Here is a 14,821-nt window from a genome sequence, read left to right on the forward strand (position 1 = left end):
CTAAGAATTTATTTGGTGGACAGCCCTAGATAATACCAAGCTGCAGTTGGTTGCTTTGATTATACAGTTGATACTTTGTTCAGAATTGAATTGCTTTTTTTAAATTGGAAATGTAATTCTCAACGCACCATCGCACACTGAGATGTGGGAGGATGTATGTGTGAGACTGCGCATGTAAGCAGGTTATCGCCATATATATTTAGAGGGACCATGTTCAATCTAGTCTTCCTAACATCCCACCACTAGGCATTTTGAATCTCCCAAGACCTTTCTCTTAACGGCAGAAGTCCATCAAACCTGCTCCTCCAGTCTCGTCACAGTTAATGGACCTGCCAAACGGATAGACTAGCTTACTCTCTAATGAAAAAGAAACAAATTATATTAATGGAAATGCCACAGTGTCCTGTTTGACGGACACATGCTTCTTCCACCTCCACTCGATCTGTCCTTCAGCGTTACGTTCTTTCCGACTGCGCCATCAACTCCGAAGTGAAAAGTAATTGACTGATGATGCTTTACCGCTGAGTCAGCGGCGTCGAGGATGAATATTCAGAGCCTCAAACTAATGATTTTGTGTTTTTCCTCATTGCTGGGGAGTCTCTTTTTCAGTAGCCTACAGGTTGAAAAGCAGAAGTGTGAGCGGACTCGGATCACACATCACATCCTGCTTGATATTCTGCTGAATGTCAGTCCCTCCAAAGCACCCACAAAGTCGATTAAGCCTCATGTCTTCGTGCGAAGCCGTACTCAAGAGAACCTGCGTTAAGCATCACTTTCTGTTTTACCACACTTGCGTTTTTTCTTCTGGTTTTTTTCCCCATGCAGAAGTGATTTGGCCCTCAGACGCGGGTCTGAACCTGTAATTATCTAACAGCCAGAGCAGTGTCCCTGTAATTCTTTCAAACCGTCCAGGATCCAAAGACGTTCAGGGAGGTCTTCCTATGTCACACACATCAGGCTAAAGTCGGCCAGCCCCCCCCCCCCTTTCCCCCACACACGTACACGTGTTTTCACTTTGTTGGACACTTTGCATGTGTGAAGCTGTGAACTTATTTTCATAAAGTACAGTCACCATGAATCCTTCCCACAGAAGCTTCAATATAAATACTTTTATCAGTACTAAAATCTAAAAAAAATATTTAACACAGATCACACAAGGATCCAGTAGAAAGTATTGTAAGAAGTAGTCAGATAGTGTATTTAAGTTAAAGTAGCAATCACACAAATACGATATATATTACAGCTTATAAATATACTTAGTATTATAATGCAGCAGAAAGGACGTTATTATAATATATATTATAGTATTGGATTATTATTGCTAACATGTTAGCAGCATTTTAATGTTATAGTTGGTCAAGGTGGACCTAATATTAACACCAAGTACTTATACTTTAGACCTGATTATTGTCAATTTGACTCCCACGGTTCAGATATATTGTACGTTTTACTCCACTACATTCATTTGACAGCCGTTGTTACTTTTTTGATTACAATTTTACAAAATGATGAGCTTGTTATATATGATGATGATATGATATTTGTGAAAGATTAGCTGATTAAACAATTGGTTGATTGACAAAAAAATATCAGCTTTGAAAACTGGATGAGTTTAATTTAGTTTTCATTCAACATTTCACGGTTCCAAGTTCAGGATGTGCTTCTGACTGGAAAGAATCTGACCATTGTTTGGACAACAGCATTGCAAAAGCATCAGTAAGAATAATCTAATGAGATAATATTTAATAACATAACATAACCATGTTGGCATCCAGTACTTTCTACACTATAAGAACATTGTTCTAATTCTACATAACATACTTTTACTTAAGTAAGATTTTCAATGCAGGTGCATGTGGTATTGTTACTTAAGTAAAGTATATGACTACTTCCTCCACGACTGATATGTTTTAAACTCTCCACAGGATTTTAATGTGATGTCTAAAGTATAGACACTTATTTTCAGTATTGATTGTGTTCATTTTCGATCAAATTAAAAAAATGGATTCATAACTCAATGAATTGTTTGTTGTATACAATTTTAAAAACACTACAATAGGCCTGTGATATTTATGTCACGATCACACATGACAAACAAAAGCAAATTCTTACAAATGATAAGATGGAACCACCTCTGCCCGTGGTAGATAATAAAGCGCAAGCAATTAAATTATCCTTTTGCAGCGTAAAACAGTGAGACATGTAGCACATGTGCACATGCTTTGAACCTGCAGTGTTGGGTCATTCATGTTTGGATATCTAATCAGTCCTCAGTGAAGTGTAGACCAGAAGCAAAAACCTTGTGCCGGTCGCTCTGATCACTCTAATTAATTCCTGAAATGTGTTACATCGTAGTGTCCTGCTGCTGTCCCGTGAAAGGCTGCAGTGAGGTCTGCTCCGACAGATGGGGTCGGTCCATTGAAACAACTGTGAATCAATATGCAGTGGGCCAGGCTACATGCTTTGTCTGAGGAGCACTTTTACAATTGTTATTTTTTTCTCCTTTCTTTGCTGCTGGTCTCTTACCCCTTTATATTGTTTAATATGGAAGCAAGTCCGAGAACATTTCAACAGTCGTTAACAGTGGAACACTTTGATTTAACTAGGCTGTATATTGCTTTTGGAAATCAAAACAGTTTGTTGCTAAAATTGATGAAACAAGATCCAATCTAGAAAAGACAATAGGCCTAATAACCAGACAACAGAGCTACAAATCATGAAAATGAACACTCACTTTTGTTATTTTACTCCATCAGGGTTATAAATAGGTCATTTTTGAACAGTGAGAAAATCATTGTTTTTTTATTTAAGGACAATGCATGTAGTTTTACAACAGAGACTGTAGTATTAAGTATTTGAGTTGTACTGTCTCCCCACAGACATCATGCACTGTGAGCCCTCTACTGGTGACACAGCTAATTATTTAAGGCCTGCTGGTCAAACCTAAAGCAATAGAAGGCAATTACTGGAATGACATTGACGAGACGTTTAGTAGCCAGTGTGATAACATGTCACATATTCTTCACATCAACTAAAGAGAAAGTTTTCCCCCATTCTGATTTAATCAGACAACAAGTCTTTTTGATCAAGTGGTCTTTACTCTGACAGAGTCAGTCCAATGACAAAACTGATGATGATTTGAATGATTTATAATGAAAACAGACTATTAAGTAGCTTTAAATAAACAATTGTGAATCTTTCCCTGGCCAAAGCACATACAATGCTCTTTTTGTAGCTACTTTTTTCTGCAGTTTTGATCATGTATGTTTAGTTTATTGAAGCAAGATCAGTATAAGAATAAAAGTTGTTGGATTTACTTAAATCATTCACAACACACTTGATTTGTATAGCAATGATGTTGTATTTTGTATAACCTCATTGCTTTTCTAATTCATATAATTCAATAAAGTTTGATAATTATTTTAATAAGGGAGTAAGAGGGTACATAATAAACTATACCATAATCCACTCATATGCCGGTGTTTTGTAGATGAGAAGGGTGACACCTCTGATTAACATAATATTCCAATTATTAAGATGGTAAACCCTTAAGTAATAAAATGATAGTCAAATTAAATGAAGTATTCATGATTATACTCTGAGAATCCATATTACCCCCCTGAATAACTCCTAGATGTCCCAGGACGTCACTCTGAGGGCCGCCTCCATATTATTGACTACTGTTAGTGGTAGTAAATGACCCTTACCGACGGGTCTCGGCGTCATGCAGTGTGATTTATTCCCATCTCCGGAGCAGGGGCAGTGCGCATGCGCTGTAGATCTCCCCACCACATGCGTTTGGATAACGGCCGCGTCAATTTACCAGAGACAGCAAGAGCAGGAGCGGAAGTGGAGCAGATTTAGCTCAGTATTAAGGCATGAGATCGGTTATGGCGTAAGATAACAGTACTAGGAAAAGTACGATGTGTAAAAGCTGTAATATAAACAAATTTATGTGAATAATCTTTAATCTATTTAGCTTTTCCTATTGCTGTTTTAGGTGAGAATAAAACAACATGACACATATCAAAGATTAGATAATGCGAAACGGATGATTGGCTGTTGGAAAACGGGCAGCAGCGTGATGCATTCAGGTACAAATCGCATGAATAAGTCCAGTCATAAGTTATAGAAAATGCACATAGTCATTGCATACAATATGGGCTAGTACCAATCTCTCTCTCTATTTTCCTTTTTTTTTGTGTGTCGAAAAAGCCCCATGCTATTTGTCTTACAGCTTACAGTTAGCAAAACACTTCCTTATATATTATTTATCATATTCACTTTTCTGCAGTCTATAATTGCTCCTAAAAAAGTATCCCTAATCGGCGAGCTTTATTTTGAAAGTCTCCCCGGAAGCTGTAGGGGACATTCGTGCTGACTTTAGCGCGTTCTCGGGTTTATCCAGCATCGGCCGCTGAGCATCAGAGCGCTGATCCTCCTCCGTGTCGGGAAGGCGTGCGGTAAACGCTGTCACAGATTCACTTAAACGCCGCTCCTGCTTTATTTTCTGCCCAACTCCCAGCGGGATAAAAACGCTCTCCGGGCTCCGACCCAACATGGGTTAGAGGGAGAACGCGACCTATGGATTAGCCACTTTGTGCACTTCACCGAGGATGATGGAGGGGGGGAGAGAAACGGACTTGTTTTCGCTGAGACACCCTGACAAAGACGGGGACTGAGAGGGAACAGAGATCGGGATTCACTGCTCCTCTCTGTCTCGCTTTGCATCTTTTGTCTTCTTTTTTTTTTTTTTTTTTTTTTTCTGTTTTTGCTTTTTTTTAATTTTGTTTTATTGTGTGTGCGAGACAGAGAAATGTTTGCAGAATTGCTGTGCGGCGCCGTGGCTCTGGTCCTGTATGTCAACACTCTGGACGCCGATTTCTGCTACGATGACAGGTACATCCATGCTCCGTGCTGCTAACGTCACTGCCTCCACCTTATCAACCCTGGAGAGGAATAACATTAGGATAACATCCATCATGTTGCAATCACTCTGATTGAGCAGTGGGCTATTCCACTGCAGCAGCAGCAGCAGAAACACTGGCAGTTGACTCGTGTGGGCTTTTTCATTAACACAAGCAGTCTGCCCCCTCAGGAAAATATCAATTTATCAATTGAGTATGGTGCTATGACCAGCAGTGGAGTGATCAAACTGCTCTGCTGGTTATCCTCACCCATCTGAAGTAGCTGCAGTGTGTTTAAAAAAAACTTTGGAATCACTGTAACATACCTACAGACACTTGTGTGTGTGTTTTTATAGGGATCATGATCATACAGCTGCTTCTTTTTTTTTTTCTTGCTTGCTTTCTTGTTATCATATCTTGCAGTTATCGTTTTAGGATCACTTTCTAGGATGAACACAGTGAAACCAGGACTGAATAGGCAGTGTGCTCGGATGCCTCAGTGCTCAGTGTTGCAGTCTCCAGAGTCTGGACTTTGCTCAAAGTCTTGAGTTGTGCAGATAAAATAATTGGATCTCTTGAGGAGAAATGTGTCTCCTCACCACCCAGCAGAAGTGCCCTTTGCCGGACCAGATCCTATTGTACGGCCCACTGAAACTGTCAGCAAAGTATTGTTTACTGTTATTTCCCCCCCCCAAAATAGGCAGTGAGCTGTCGACCCGCACTTGAAAGCATCAGTTTGAGGAGGTGAGCGCGGTGCTTGGTTCAGCCAGTGCTCTAACGCAGAGTAATGCATTGCTCATAGCTGGCCATTTGATATTTGATGGCTGAATGGTTGTCAGTGCCTCAGGCTCATTTATGCTCCATCCACGCTTTGATGTAGGTCAGAGGCATCGTCGTATTACTTCCGCCACTGTGTTGCATCTCGCTGTCATTTCACGTGTTCATTTATACTGAGCTCATATTTATAGCTATTAGAAGTGAGTAGACCTTTTCTTAATATACGATTGTGCAGTTCTTAATCTTCTTTATGTGCCTTGGCCCCCACAGTTTGTTTATGTATAACAGGTGCAGCATTTAAAGCACACCCAGAGGATACATCGGAGTGAACTAACACTACATTAACACCCTCCACATCAACGGGTGGTGTATTTCCTTTACAGCTTAGTACATAGAACACTTCCTGCCTGATACATCCCCAAGGGCCTTTTTTTTATGTTAAAGTCGCTGTGTCTTTGCACTTTGTGCTATACTCAGGTGATTCAGGCAGCTCTTGTGCAAGATAGATGGTGGTCCGTGTCCATAAACCTGTCAGGCAGCGGCCGGGCTGTGCAGAGGTGAGAGGCTACCTACCGCCGCCTCTGACTGCTGCTGCAGAGTCAGCTGCCGTGTGTCTGCTGGAGAGCCTCCAGCCTCCCAAGTTTTTAATGCAAGACAGAAAGCCTCACCCCGATTATTCTGCGGAGAGATGTTAAACATAATGTCATTCATCACCATTTGAGTTTTTCTGGCCCAAGTCACTGCGGGCTTCGTATGAAACAGACGAGTCCTCACATCCTGGCTCTCTGACGTCTTCTGTCTCTGACATGTTTTCCATTGTGGGCTATCGCTCATACGGCGTTTGTTATCTGTGTTTTAACACCAAGTGTTTTGGTTCGGGCTTGCAATTAGCAGCCGTCTCCTGTCCCCTTAGGCTCCACTGGGGGAGGACGGGAGGGAGGGAGGGAGGGAGGGTGCGACAGTGATCTATATATAATTTTGCAAGGGGAAAACAGGCCCCGGACACACAGACTGATCTAACTTGCTAATGCTGCGCTCATGTGGTAATAAAAATGTGACTTGTTGATGGTAAAGAAGCTGCCATCATGGAAAATACTGAATGTGTGAAAGACGATAAATCAAACTGCGAGCTTGCATTTACCCAACACCCTGCAGCTCCTAGCCAGGATTTATTTAAACTGAGAGTCTGACAGTAATTTATGGATCATTCAGATAATGGTTTTCAAAGAACTCAAAGGACACCAGTACTTAAGAATTTAAGGCCCCCGTGTTCCAAAATACAGATCGATAGTTGATGTTTTCTTTAGTGTGCATTTATAAGTAAAAGTAAACTCTTCTTTTGAGTGTTCATGATAAATAGCTGCTTGAGAATTAAATATGGATATGTTGTCAGAGTGCAACATTGATTCCTCTCTGTGAGAAGACAGATTGTGCTACTTTTTTGGCTCCTGGCTTTGAAACCAATGCATTGACTTAACTCGGCGAGTGATTAAAAGTTAGGATCCAAAATTGTGTGTGTGTGTGTGTGGGTGTGTGTGTGTGTGTGTGTGTGTGTGTGTGTGGGTGTGTGTAAAATGGCCAAGAGCTACAGAGCTTCAGAAAAGACACCTGAGGATTTACAATGGATTTGGCTGGTAGTGTGATATGGCGGCGGAATACGTAATGATGTGTTGCTTTCTCTCTATGTATTCCTCTCATGGTGAAGGGAGTGTTTGAGAAATATAAAACTGTAAAGGTCACTTTGTGTTCTCCGTCACACGCTCCTTATCACTGACTTTGCTGGTTACACATTAATTTGGACAAACTACACGCATTCCATACATAGTAACTAAGGCCATCAGGGAGGTCACAGTCAAAGGGAAATAAGGTTTACACGCGTTACAAGAAATATCCTCCAAGCTGTAAAAAATGAAATAAAAAAAAATCTCATGCTTGACAGTTTCTTGAACCTTCAGTCAGTCCCAATCCCTCCCTGGATAAAAAAAAACTACTGCCTAAATGAGAAGCCAATCTCCCAGGGAGCTTTTCCTCTCTCCCCTTTGGACACACTCATTATTAACCCACACACACAGCTTTGACACCTGCACTGGAAAATGGGAATCATACGTCATGTAGTTCATATCTCTGCTGCTATAATCTACAGTTAGGGCTGAGTGAAGGAATGGGAGAGCCCAGATAAATGTCAGAGGAGAAATACTGGTGCAATATTGTGTGACTGGGCTCGAGCCTGCCCACTAGAAACCCGCGGCACTACAGCAAAACCTGGTGAAGGCGTCGGTAGGGTTATTAGCTTGATTGCAGGTGGCAAAAATGTCACAGCCCTTTTTTTTTAAAGTTTCTGAATAAAAAAATATTCTGACAAGGAGAACACACTAGTAGTGAAGTTAAAGACGGAGGCCACTTTTTCCATTTAACAGCTGAAAACACTTGAGCTGTTTTCAAGGTATATATTTCAGACTACCCACACACACACACCGGCTCCATGGATTATCGTTCCCTGTCAGGAGCTTGACGGTTGTGATTAACTGCGCCCACCTCGTTATTCTGCCCCGGTATGATGTCTTAAGGTTTCGACTGTGTGAGGATGTGTGAACGTTACGAAGGTCGCGCCAAAAGGACGAAGCCTCCCTGGGCACGGGCGATGATTTATAACGCTCAGAGAGTCGGCGAGAAGGCGACTTGCCGCTTTGCCCCCATGCCACGAGAGCTTTATTTCGAGAAGTCGTGATCGGGGGCTAAGCTGAGGGCTTCCCGATGATGCGGTGCGATGTGAGCTTCGAGCCGATGACTGCAAAGAAACCACACAGCGCTGTGGGCAGTGACTCATGTTGCTTTAATGATCGTACCAATCTAGTTATGGAAAAAACCTGTAGGGAATCTTTATTAATTTATTTTTGGTTCATTATTTCTTCTTCATTTTTGTTTCATTTTGCATCTATCAAAGCAGTTTCCTTTAAAGATGCACACACAAAGAAAAGTAGGCCGGATAATCGTCTAATGACAATAAAGTGGATTATCTTCGTCAGGCTCTGTGTGGTCCTGCCCGTAGACCTACCTGGCCCGACGTGGACCATGCCGCCGTCTGTGCTCATGGCCGCCTCCTCCTTGGCACTGTGTGTCAGTGTACTGATCTGGAACCCTTCTCTCATGGCCTGTACTGTAGGATGGGCTGTCTGCGGTTGTGTTGAGGGCCCAAGGGCGGCAACCCAGCAGTTTGAGCATCTCCGCTTTTTTTTTTTTCCCCAAGTCAGGCTCTCTCTGTCTGCTCCCTGTAATTACAGAGGGGGACTCACGACATGGTTTGGTAGACGTAGCTGCTCCGTTCTCTCTCTCTCTCTCTCTCTCTCTCCCCTCTTTTGCTCTCTTCTCTCTCTCCCTCTCTCCCAAAGCCTTTCAGTCCTCCAGCTCCCATCATCCAACGGCTGCCTCCAGATGGTCCCGTTTGGTAGGCAGTTAAGGGTTTTCCTCCCTTCTGCAGTTTGAAGGGGAAGGTTTGAAATGGATTCAAACGGAGGATGTTGTGTTTGCTTGCAGTTGCCAGGATGGAGACTTCAAAGTGCCCAATGACACAGACAGTATGTTACAGAGCCAGTGAAGGGGCCTCATGACAAAAGCACATGTTGCCATAGTACCGTATGGGCTATAATGAATATATTTTATAATAACTGGTTCAAATGGCAATGAGCAGTTTGTAAAGGGTCACTCATAGTAGACATGAAAGAATTGCCTTTATATCATCTTTCACCTTATTGGTTTTAAGACCAGCATGGTTCACTCTCACTTCCCTTATAGCGTTTTTAGGCCACAACAAGTAGGGGTTTTCAGTGAAAAAGCTCCAAGTACCCACTGTACACTACCTTCCCTGCACCAAAACGGTCAAAAGTGCTACTCGAAAGGAATGCTAATGTCGCTCTGTATCTGCTGGATGTGAAAATGAGTTACTGTTTGCTTACAAGTTAGCCTTAGCAACCAATAAGGTGATACTGTAACTACTGTGTGGCTAATTGAATCAGGCACTGCATGTTCATTTAATATCAAATATCCAAAAATGACTGATGACCAGTGTGATGGTAGTGGCTATTCTCTGGATTTGGTTGTCTAAAGGGGGACACTTTGATGCTCCTGCATTTCCTCCCTCAAATCACCAGGGAGTACGATCTGTTGGCAGGAGAGGAAGGAGATGTGTGGGAGGCTTCCCGCCAAATCTTTTTGGCACACACACCTTCTCTAATAGATTTTCTCACATGAGGGGAAGAACGTGTTTGTGATTTCTGACCAACGTTTACAGATTATACACAATAGCCATGTGCCAAATTGAGACTGTTCACATATCAGGCACATTAGTTGTGTCAACAAACCAGTAGAGGTATAAAAATTCTGTTCTTTTTACCCCAGTTCATTTTTCCCTCAAGATGATTTAACATCACAGTAACGATAACTAATCTCCTGCCATAAAGTCATATCACAGTAATGGATTATTTTTTTCCCCAGAATATGCCGCTACTGTGACAATCTTTTCTTGAGCTACAGCAGCCCGGAAGGATCAGCTCAGTTTCTAACCACAGATACAGTAGATCGGATCTCCAGTTTTTTACTAAACTCTCATTTTCCAACATATAGCGGATGAGGGAGGAAATTGTTATGTTCACCCTCACCACCATTGCAAGATAAGCTGTCCTGGCAGAATTAATTTCTTTCTAAAAATACCATTAATGAGGGGTTCTGATATATTTGTGAGTTGCTTCCATTACCCACAAAACCCTACAGAATTACTTGAAGCATCCAAGTCTTCGGTAGAGCGAGTTCATATTTAGGTCAATGGGAAACAGCTGACTAGATACGATGCTCCCTTTTCTCCCTCACTGTCATCAGACCCAGAATAAAGCTTCATTATGCTTTGTCTTGGTTATTGAATTTTACCTCCTAAAGTACATAAACATGCCGGCCCTTTGTGCTGCGTTTCCTGTGGTGAGGGGGGGGAAAAAAGGAAAAATCCCAAATACCTGCATATTTGGAAAATGTGCAATAGCGATTAAATATGAGAAAGTGTTTTATAGGTGCACTTCCTAACATGTAAAAAGGTATGGTAACGCACACATCGCTGCAGAACACAGAAATCCTGTTGCCTGACTGTGGGCTTCCTTTTTTCCTACCTTTCCATTCTAGGTCGCCACAGGTTTCTGACTGTCAAAACAGTTAAATTAGCTCTCAGACTGCTGTGTGGCCCAGAGTGGGACCGCAGCTTCTACTGTGCGAGCTGTGTTTTGGCGGGTGTGACTCGTCAGGCTTTGGCCAACTTTCTCCTACCAGCACCTCTCCCACTGTCAAGGCTTGAAAAGTTGTTTTTCCCCACAAGAAACTGACAAAATATGTTGGTGTGCAATGCTTGCAATATTTTGTATTACTTTCTTTAGTTCAGCTAGGCCAATGTCTTGGTAAATATATAACTGCTGTACAGAAATGCTTAAGATATATTTAAATAAATAATTAAAAAGGCGAGGGAGGGATCGTATAGTAATGGAAAACAACACCTAAGAACACTGAAGCAACACTTAAGTACAAAAAAAATGTATAATCTTTATTATCCTGACATGATGAAACAAGGCCAATGTCAAAACAGTGGCACTTTAACACTAACAAAGTTAATAGCCTCTCCTTTTTTCCTCTAGTGCCATCATCAGGTATAAATGTAACTTTTGCCAATAGTTTGGTTAATGGGCAAATACCTGCAGAGCTCATGATATTCCCACTGTCTGCTCACTGTAAAGTTCCCCCATTTGGTCACAATTAAAATGATAAATAAAATAGGTTTGTTTATGTTATGTGTTTAAGTTAAAAAAAAAAAAATCTTGCGGGCTACAATAATGAGCCAACTAAAAGCTATCAGGCAAACTAACAGGAAAACTCTTAACACATCTGCCAAACCTTTTTTTCCAGGTTTCAATTCCAAGTTCAATAGACCTTATCTATAAATCGTGAGAAGAGTGAATTTGTGTTGGTCCATTTCATCATCACCTTATATTATTTTATGAAATTTCAAAGAGGAATATGTTTGATAAATCAAAACTTTGTTTAGTTTATGTATGATTGCAAACGTACGCAGATGTTAAATACTATATGAAATAAATGCATTTAGGCGGAGTTAACAGGCCCTACTTGTTTTCCTCATCAGTTAAACAAACAGAATGCACACCAGCCTTACATACTAGATTCAACGTTATAAGTAGGCTACAGTTATCAGCAATCATGTGGTTCAAACGTTTTGCAAAACCTGCAAAATTAATTTGGTGACCCAAATAAAATCTCCTGGGACCCACCAATGGTTTCCTACCCAGTCTTTGGGAATGCCTGATATGGTTAATATACACCATGCTGCAACTTAAAGACCTGCATTCAAATCTGATTAGGGTGTGAACAGTAGCAGGTTAAAGTGCTGAACATGGTAGCAGTACTAAGCCGCAGATCAAGTTTTTCACTTCTTCACAGTAATCCTGAGTGAGACCTTACATAGGTAAACACACCACCGGACACCTATAACTTCCAGGTCCACATGATGTCTAGACTCTTGAGAAACTTGATACATACCGGAGTCTTAAATACCTGTGATGCTCTGATGTGGAGCTGAAGGTAAACTACCCTTGATTACCGGAGCACACTGCTATCTGCAGTTGATGAAACTGAATACGTGCTGAATCACTTCGGTGATTGCCCGCTTCGGCTGATTTGTCATTTGTGATACTCTACTGCATAGGTCACTGTGGGATTGAGAAATGCTCACCGTGGCCATGGTTTCATAAAAGCCCTAGCCGTGCTCCAGCCTAGCCAAGGCAAGCTGCTTCAAAGTTGCATTAATCAGGCTCTAATGCTTCATAATCACCCAACTGGTATGCGGTTGGATGAGAAATGTAGCCATATGTAGATGTCGGGTTAGCTGCCTGGAGGTGGGTTGAAGCATTAGAGATTGTCTTCGCTGGACTGCACAGGACGTTGTCCTTAGTCCTATTTGGTATTCTCAGTGCTGCTTGCCTGGCTATTTAATTAAGCCAGCAGATTATCTCTTCTAATACATCATGTGGTTATAGCAGTACACACACATACATTAACCTGCACACAGACAGACAGACAGACAGACAGACCGACAGACAGACACGATAATAATCGCCTTAAATGAGAATAATGTTTAATACCAGGCCGAAACATCCAATAAGAAAATCCCTCACACGGCAGACGTTCAACACAGCTACTCAATAAGTCACATTTGATCCATCATAAATCAAAATGATGGATCAAATGTGCCCTTTGACCAACCGAATGAGATTAGTGGGATTTATAATCAAATAACACGATGCATCGGGTGTTTTCCTAAAAACAGTGTTTTGATCGTGTGCGGTGATGGGTAAATGCTTTGCTGTGGGTTATGCTCCCATCATTAGACGTGGGTCTCAAATGATTTGACTCTGCCAGGCTAAATTCTTAATGGGTCTAGACAAGGGTTTGGATTTCGAGGGCTAATGCTGGCTGATGGCTCTTAAGCCGTGGCCACTCTCAGGCTCTTGGCCCTCTTCATATTAATGGGATTAACAGGACTGTGGATGAGAGGGGGCACGACGTGTAAGCAGAGAACCCCAAGCCATTAGAAACAAAAACTTCCCTGTCCCCCATATCCAACAGGGATGCTATAGTCCCCCCTTTTCAGTAAGGAAGAGAAGAAGACTAACACTCTTCACCGGGCCTCTCCATCTCGGTGGCCTTATTCCTCTGACAAGGAGCACTGGCTCGTTTCGATAAGGTTATGACACAAGTTGGCCTGTTCATGGGCAATGCCTTTGTCCATTGTGAGAAGAAGGGTCTGTGTGGTCCCTCTGTTCTCCCTGGACCCAATGAACGAGGCCATTTGTCCCCCAATAGAGGGGAATTAAGCCCTGGTTGTGTTGCTCTGTTGTTTATGAAGGACAAAGAAGCGGGACCTTAGTGTTCTTCTGTTTGGACAGAGCAGAGACCCAAACCTGTCAGAACCAATCGGGGTGAACTCATTACGGTCATACGTGCTCTGGTTGGGGTTCTCAAGAGGTGAGACAGCGGACGGAGGGCAAAGGATACACAGTTGGCTAACAGAAGCTTCTTTATGTTATGAATATGCCAGCTCTACTTGTTTGCTTTGGGTGGCATGGATGGAAAGATGATGCACTTGGAGAAATGCAGCCCGACAAGTTTTAGAGCCGGTTGCCAAGCTGGAAAGCAGCCATCAGCTTTTGGTTGCCAGGGCTGCCAGAATGGTTGCCATAATTAATTTAGGATTGGAGTAATTCTATCGCTTTTTAATTATAAGCCATATTTTAGTCATGAAAAAGTGAAATCAAGAATGGTTTAATATATTTTACATAGACCAAAAACAACTTGTTGGTGCTGTCGCTGTGAAGGACTGTGGAAAAACCTGACTTGTTGCATTCCTGTTCATCGCGGTCGTGCACTGCTTCCTCCAAGTATTTGAGTGCATTTAACTGCTGACAGTACTGGCTTAAGGGTTAAATCAGGGCATCAGCGGCACTCACTCACCTCTTTGGAAAATTCCCCACCAAGGACTTCTGAGACTGTCCTCCCAAGAAGAACCACAGCATCAGCAAGTTCCGCTTAACCTTAACCATGTGTTTATTATTATAACCTTGACAACGAAGCTCCCCTAACCTTAATGAAGTAGTCATTTTAACCCAAACCATGATATTTCCCTTAATGTAACCAAGTTGTTTTTGTGCAAAATCCTTCAAACTATATTGTTTTCAAATCATAAATTGCATTGATTTTTGAACAGGGATTTTTTTTTTTATGCTGTCCTGCTGTTAGGGGCATAACATCAGAAAACAACACAACTATGTGTCTTTCTAAAGGGGGAGTTACACACAACGTATTTTGTCTCTTCATTTGGAGGACTTATTGGGACTTTTTTTTTTAACAAAGTAGCAGTGGCAACAAAACCAAATGGCTAAGCGTGTACTAAATATTGGGGCTACTGGGGCGACATGGCAAATGCTACTGTTGATCCCAGTCGAACAAACTTCTAAATCAGACTTGTAGGGCTGTATAGTGTGCCATCACTGAATACAAGATATTGTGCTAGATTTTCTATTAATTTGACTATA

The 14,821-nt window shown here is 41.8% G+C and overlaps 1 protein-coding gene across 1 annotated transcript in view; it reads left to right on the top strand.

The window, feature by feature from the left end:
• Positions 1 to 4,808: 4,808 nt before the first annotated feature.
• Positions 4,809 to 14,821, top strand: part of tmtc2b (transmembrane O-mannosyltransferase targeting cadherins 2b) — an 89,605-nt gene continuing 79,592 nt past the window's right edge. Inside the window, exon 1 of the mRNA XM_054619901.1 lies at positions 4,809 to 4,899. Coding sequence (XP_054475876.1) covers positions 4,817 to 4,899 — 83 coding nt within the window. The 5' untranslated portion in view covers positions 4,809 to 4,816. The remainder of the gene's footprint in view (positions 4,900 to 14,821) is intronic.

The sequence above is a fragment of the Anoplopoma fimbria genome, chromosome 19 (genome assembly GCF_027596085.1).
Source record: "Anoplopoma fimbria isolate UVic2021 breed Golden Eagle Sablefish chromosome 19, Afim_UVic_2022, whole genome shotgun sequence".
Lineage (NCBI taxonomy): Eukaryota > Metazoa > Chordata > Actinopteri > Perciformes > Anoplopomatidae > Anoplopoma > Anoplopoma fimbria.